The sequence below is a fragment of the Populus alba genome, chromosome 13, assembly GCF_005239225.2.
Source record: "Populus alba chromosome 13, ASM523922v2, whole genome shotgun sequence".
Classification (NCBI taxonomy): domain Eukaryota; kingdom Viridiplantae; phylum Streptophyta; class Magnoliopsida; order Malpighiales; family Salicaceae; genus Populus; species Populus alba.
The window spans coordinates 15,002,595-15,009,735 of NC_133296.1; the positions used below are offsets into that span (position 1 = coordinate 15,002,595).

The 7,141-nt window shown below is 38.5% G+C and overlaps 1 protein-coding gene across 1 annotated transcript; it reads right to left on the reverse strand.

The window, feature by feature from the left end:
• Positions 1 to 4,557: 4,557 nt before the first annotated feature.
• LOC118040150 (xanthohumol 4-O-methyltransferase) lies at positions 4,558 to 6,637 on the reverse strand. The gene is made up of 3 exons (XM_035047018.1): positions 6,472 to 6,637; positions 4,989 to 5,593; positions 4,558 to 4,857 (listed from the first exon to the last, which is right to left on the reverse strand). The coding sequence occupies exons 1-3, from the start codon at positions 6,635 to 6,637 to the stop codon at positions 4,558 to 4,560; spliced, it is 1,071 nt and encodes a 356-aa protein (XP_034902909.1).
• Positions 6,638 to 7,141: the final 504 nt, after the last annotated feature.

The following is a 7,141-nucleotide window of genomic DNA, read 5'->3' on the forward strand; positions in this document are numbered from 1 at the left end:
CTCTTCTTCTCTCCCGGTCGCTCCTTTCCTAACCAGAGAACCGGCCACCGTTGATCTCTCTCCCTCATCCCCACGGATGCGGCCAATATCCTCTCCCTCTCCAACGGTGGTTTCCTTTTCCTTCTCCGGCTCCCCTGTGAACCAGCCCCCTCCCCTGATTTGATTCTTTTTCCCTTCTCACAGCCGACCCCCAATAGCCCCCGCTGCTCACCATCTTCTTCCTCTCTCTCTCGCCGGCCAGCCTTCCACAGCAGCACCCAATCTCCTCAGCACCGCCACCGATCTCCCCACAACTGAAGAACCCAGCGACGAGAAGCAGCTCCACCGAACCGGAGATCCGCCACCAGCTTGGGGGACGCCGTCTGACCTTCCCAGCAGGAATCCCTTCACCGGCTTCTTTCATCGAAGAACCCAGCTCGCCCGGACCGCATCGGAGCCTCCAGCAGCAGCAGCTCTTTGGACACACGCCGGCCATCCGAAGCAGAGGAGAAGGTGATGAAATCCTTCACAACAGAAGCAGCGCCGGAGGAGGAGAGAACTGAAATGATTTGAAAACCGTAACCAAAAGGACCCAAAAAAAACAGATCTGAAAAACAAAGAAAAAGAATTAAAATCGACTGCTGTGTTGTTCCCTTTTTTTTGTTCTGCAGGTCATCGTCGGCGTTGGGAGGCTGAGAAGAAGCCGATCCCCCCTGCTGCTGCGTTTTCTCGTGGAGGCGCGTGAACCCACGCGCCGCCAGTGGCGGTGGCGCGTGGGAAGACGCGCCGCCACTGATTCTCTGCACCTAAAGCCTCCCAGCACTGTTCCCGTGTACTGTTCCTGCATGTTCTAGAAGCCTTAGGATGTTTTAGGGGTTGTTTAGTAATTTTAGAATTGTTTAAAGTAATTTTTGTTTAGTTTTGAGTTTTTTGTAATTTGTATTTTTGTAAATATTGGATGTAAAAGAAAAGAAAAGAAAAGAAAAAGAAAAGAAAGAGAAAATAATAATAAAAAAGGGGTTGTGTGTGTTGGTGTATTTTTATTTATTTATTTTGTATTTGTATTTGTATTGTGGATGTAAAAGAAAAGAAAAAAGAAAAGAAAAGAAACAAAAAATAGTAAAAGTGAATGTGGGTGTTTGTATGTGTTTTATTTTTTTATTTTTATTTATATATATTTTATTTTTTAATGATAAAAATTGCAGATATCAAAAGAAGAATTTAATATTTTGATTGGATCACGGTTAAGAATTATTAACTTATACGTAAGTAATATTTCTAATTTCCGATGAAAAGACAATTATTAAAACTTCTTTCACACATCAAATTCGCGAAGCAGCTTACCTCAGGTAGGGTGTGTTAGGGGTGCTAATATCTTCCCTAACCACAACCAGTCCCGTACCCGTGAATCTCTGACGAGACCAGTACATCCGGTTTCCTAGTAGCCCGCAATCAATTACTAGGTGGCGACTCCAACGAACCAAATCGAAGCAAACAACAACATACGAGACTTAAATCGCCAGCCGATGCCGCGCGCCTGAAATTTTTTGGGGTGCGACAGTTACTTTGAAAAGGTAAATCAGACTGTGATGGTGAGGGATTGGTGTTTGGAGGTAAGGGACTGGAAAAGGGCAATATAGCAGGGGTGAGGATCTCGGCTGGTGAATCTTTGAGAGGAGGAGGTGTGGGGTGAAGAAATTTGGTTTCATCAAATACAACGTGGGGTGTAACATATACACGTTCAGTTAGAGGATCAAGGCACAAATAGCCCTTGTTTTGGAAGCTGTACCCAATAAAGATATATTGAAGAGATTTGTATTGCAACTTGTGATTGTTATAAGGGCGAATGAAAGGATAACACAGGCAGCCAAACACTCTAAAAGATTTGTACTCAGGAATTTTATGAAAAAGAACGTGATACGGGGAGACATTGTCTAATACCTTGCTTGGCATCCTGTTGATGAGAAAAGTGGCTGATTGGAAAGCATGTTGCCAGAACTTCATTGGTAAAGAAGCATGAGCTAGGAGGGCCAACCTAGTTTCCACAACATGCCGGTGCTTCCTCTTTACTTTCCCATTCTGAGTTGAAGTATAAGGGCAAGAAAACCGATGCAAGATGCCAGACTGTTGAAGAAAAGTCACAAACGTTCGATACTCACCTCCATTGTCAGATTGGAGACATTTGATAGTTGCATCAAACTGATTTTCTACAAGAAGTTTGAACTGTTTGAAAACTTGCAGAGCTTGATCCTTGGTTTGCAGAGGGTAGAACCATGTATATCGTGAGTAATCATCAAGAAAGAGGATGAAATATCTTGCCCCTGATGTAGACTTGAGCATGGCAGGACCCCAAATATCAGTGTGAATTAGCTCCAAAGGTTTGGAAGCACGAGAGAGTGAAAGAGAGGTAGGTAACCTGTGACTTTTGGCCATTTGACAAGAAGGACAAATAGAAGAACAAATAGTAGTTTTATTCCTTTCACAAGAAACATTACAACTTTGCATTACTTGAGTTACAATATCTGCAGCAGCATGGCCTAGCCTGTGATGCCAAAGTTCCATTTTATTATGAACAAGATTGAGTCTATGGGGATGAATGGTGGAAAGATTACGAGTTCCAACATATGCCATTTTCTTGTTTCTATGCAGTACTGGAAATCTGTAGAGTCCATTCTCAAACCTGCCTTGTGCTAGCACCTTCTTCGAATGCAGGTCCTTCACAGTAAAAATATTAGCCCGAAACTCAATTAAGACATTATTATCGGAGCAAAACTTAGCAACACTTATCAAGTTGGCTGAGATAAATGGAACATGAAACACTTTTCTGAGTTGAAAAGAATGAGAATGAGAGACTAGCCGGTGGGAACCAGTGTTGGAGATGGTTAGATGCTTACCATTACCAACTGTGACTCTGTCTTTGCCTGTGTAAGGAGTAGAATTGGTGAGAGTTCCTTCATTCTAAGTCAGATGGTGACTTGCTCCAGAGTTGAGATACCAGTCATCATCAGTAGGATTATGTGAGGATGCAACCATAGCAGGTATATTATTTTGACTTCCAGTATTCAAAGGAGGAGTACCACTGTTTTGTGAGTTTTGATACGAGATATCAAAACGATGATAACAAACATGAACAGTATGACCAAACTTGCCACACAACTGACACTGTGGCTTATCAGAGTTGGTTGAATTCTGTTTCCCAGTATAACCATACCTGCCTCCACGACTACGTCCTCTGTTGGTGTAGTTGCTGGTGTTGGAGTTCTGATTGTATCCTCGGTTACCAAAGAATTTTCGTCCACCACCTCTGTTGTTAGAGAAGGAGGCATAACAGGCAGTCATAGAAGAAGCATGATCAAGTGAGCTTTGTTGCTCAAGATGATGCTCAAATGCTAGTAGCATACTATGAACTATTTCAATAGAGATCTTGTCATCTCTAATGTTGATGGCAGTGACTACTGCATTGTAGTCAGAACCAAGACCTGCAAGGAGATTCATTACCTGATCTTGTTCTTGAACAGGTTCTCCAATGGCTGCTAGATTATCTACAGCTCCTTTAACCTTCATGATGTAATCTATCATGGACGAAGATCCTTTCTTCGTGGATTGTAGTTCAAGCCGTAGTTGCATAATCCTGGCTTTTGAAGAAGATGAAAAGGTTTTCTCCAAAGCAGTCCAAGCAGCATGAGATGTATTGTACCCAATGATTTGTGCCATGATAGTTGGTGTAAGTGATGAATATATCCAGCTAAGAATTGTTCGATCTTGTCTTCTCTAAGCGACAAAAGATGGATTAAGCAATCCTGGGCTTAACTCTTTCTCTGGATAGATGGCAGTGCCATCTATGAAGTCCTCAAAACCATTGGCAAAGATGACATTATCAATCTGAGATCTCCACAGGACGTAGTTTGATCGATCAAGCTTCACAGGCAGTGTATGGTTGAGCATTTGGTGAGTGGAATTGGATGCCAGTGTAGTGCTTTGTCCAGAGCCAACTGGACCAGAGGTAGATGAAGACTGATGAATTGCAGAAGCCATGGTAGAAAAAGAATAAGGAGAGTTGAGGCTCTGATACCAAGAAAGATTTTGAGAAGAATATTAATCTCTGTTTCAATACTTAATTATTCAGAGATTGATCTCATATATATACAACTCTTGTTGTAGAGTCTGTTACAAGAAAACGTAAGTAACAGAAGAAGAATAACCGCCAGAACAATTGGCTTAACTAACATAACAAACTTTGATAACTGACTTTCAGTTATATGTAACTGATTCTAACTAACCCCTTGGCTACGTAACCGTCTCTTCCAGTGATGGTTTATCAAAGACTAATCCAAAAATACCTCCTTTACTATCAAACATCTATATAATCATCTAGTTTCTATAGATTACAACCACAAGCGACCATCATAATCAATAATATATTATAAAGTTTTAAGAATCTATGAATACAGTTTAGGGAAAGGCGTTTCAAGAGTCGGATTATTATGCCTAATATTATTATTGACTGCTGCATCGCAGGCGTACGTACGTAGTTTTACTTATTTAAGATATTATTATGACTATAACAAAATTGATATTTCACTCTGGATAAGCCTCGATAATAGATTCCAAAGCTGGAATCTTGATGATTTTATAGCGATAGAAGCCTCCTTCCTCTAATAATTTCTTCCATTCTTGCTCAGTTCTCTCCTTCCCACAAGTGAGTGCAAACATCACTAAATCCATTGCCATTCTTATACCATCAAGTTTATCACAATGATCATCTGTTTTTAGAACTATATCAGCTATGATAAGCTTTCCAGTTTTTTCAGGTATTGCTTTCTTGCAATTTCTCAAAATTTCAACGCATGATTCATCGGTCCAATCATGCAATATCCGCTGCAAAAATACAAAAAAGAGAAAGAATAAGCATATGTAAAATTCATGCTCAAGAAAAGGATATCTATCGTTGTTTTTTGGATGAATTATCTATCGTTATATTAATTTGAGCCCCAATAAAATTTCTAAACAGGGCACTGACCTTTCATGAAAATTGCATCAGCATTAGGAATAGCGTCAAACATATTTCCTGCAACATGGGAAACTCCTTCATATTTTGGTGCTGTTGCTACAACGTGTGGCAGATCTAAGTTTATTCCTTTAATGTGTGGGTAGGCCCTGACAATCTCTGCTACATTTCCTCCAGTACCACCAGCAACATCCACCAGTGATCTAATATTGTTGAAACCATCTTTGTATTGTGACAAAATTGCCGTCATCACGATCTTTGATGTGCATGCCATGGCCTCATTGAAATTCCTGTTGACCTCAGGATTTCGAGACGCAAGATCCCACACTTCACAGCCATGAGCCTTCGAGAAAGCGGTGCCACCTTCTTTGATACATTGGCTCAAGCAATACCACGGTGCTAGGAAGGATGGATTGAGTTGCATGATTACTGTAGAAGCGAGGCTTCGTTCAGAGTCATGTATTAGCAATCTTGATTTTTGATTCAGCCCAAAGAGTGTTTCTCCTCCATCTGATGGGGGGTGTGCAGTAAAAATTTCTTTTCTGACCAAATATCTCATGATACGAGCAAGATAAGAAATGTCCGAGCTAGGTGAGTTATTAATACCTGAAATCATGAAGGATACTAAAAATAAATCTGTATATTGCAAGGTGAGAATAACATTTATTTGGTTTATATAGTGGTATGTATGTTTTAATCATATACTAATCTTTAGGCTAGAATCAAGGTTTATACTCCACTGGAATCTTCAGAGCCAGCATAAAGTAAATAGTGATCATGGACAGAATTATGACTTAGATTTTTTAAACTATTTAAGAAATATTTATGCATGTATGACAATTAGAGCCTTCCACAATTCTCATTTAGTACTTGAAGGTTTTGTTAAGTCATGGTAATTTTTATTTCATAAGACGTAATTAATAAATATATCTTACTTATTTTTTTAGATTTTTTGTTAAGTTGGGGTCTCGGATTATTGCAAAAGTGGCCTCTAGTTTAAGCTATTTCTGAGTATCTTCAAAATATAAAATTCATATCCCTACAATCTTTAACATCTCATTCTAGCATATGAAAACATATTATAAAACATATGTACAAAGAGAGTAAACAATAGTATATATACTTTGGAAACATTTATATGAAGTCTAGGATAATTTGAGGAAAAATTATATAATTTTATCGTTTGTGTATTTAAAACAAATTAAAAGATTTCGGTTATAACGGAGAGAATCGGATTTGAAATTTTCTTTGAAAAGGGAGAATAAAATTTTTCACTTGAGCTACATTTTAATGGTCAAAATAAAACGTCTAAATGTAAAACTACATGACCAATATTTCATGAACTCTTAAAACCTATACTATTTAAATTTACCAAAATGACTTTGTAGTTTTCCACAGTAGAATTATATGCATAGTAATCCTAGTAATTTAATTGCTATATTTATGTAAGCAAAAAAAAGGATTGAATTAGGAAGAGTTGAAACCTGAAGCTATTTGGGACACAGAGATTGGACGACCGTGAGAATTTATTATATCTGCCAGTCTAAGCTCCACCGCACACTTTAAAACCATAGAATCAGCAAAACCAAGCACGAGTTGAGATATTTCAACTTGGCTTTTGAACAATGCCTCTGCCTCTTGTGATGCCATTCTCAGTTTCTGTATTTTCCAACAAGCCTAGATTTACCCTGCAAAAGTTTGTGAGATAATAGTATAATTTATAGACGGGGCCGGGAGGTAAAATGCAAATTAATTTTTTTGGTTATATGTTTTTAATAGATTTGTATAATTGTAGTCTTTCTACTTTTTTCACAAACCAAGTTTTTCATAGAAGCTCCTTCAGGTATGGTTTTAATATATAGAAAAACAAAGTGAAAGAAAGGAAATTTAGGAGGAGACAAGGAGAAGGAAGAAACTTTGGCAATTGTAGCAAGTAGGGCTGTATTGTTTGGTGTGAAATGAATAGGGGAGGAGTATGGGTTTATGTAGAACAAAAAAAATAAAATAAAAAATCTAAGTGACTGCCTGTAACCCACTACACATACATGAACACGCAACATGTTTAAGAAAATAGTGTAAACAAAACGATAAATTGTATGTCTCTAAAAAATTATATTTCGTTTTTAATTTTATTTTCCTAGGTATAACCTCAAT

What these genes read in the sequence shown, in the direction of transcription:
- LOC118040150 (XM_035047018.1), bottom strand. Translation starts at nt 6,637, where the DNA reads ATGGCATCACAAGAGGCAGAGGCATTGTTCAAAAGCCAAGTTGAAATA. An exon ending in TGTGTCCCAAATAGCTTCAG is followed by an intron (nt 5,594 to 6,471) that starts GTTTCAACTCTT and finishes TCATGATTTCAG; the next exon opens with GTATTAATAACTCACCTAGC. An exon ending in TCATGAAAGGTCAGTGCCCT is followed by an intron (nt 4,858 to 4,988) that starts GTTTAGAAATTT and finishes GTATTTTTGCAG; the next exon opens with CGGATATTGCATGATTGGAC.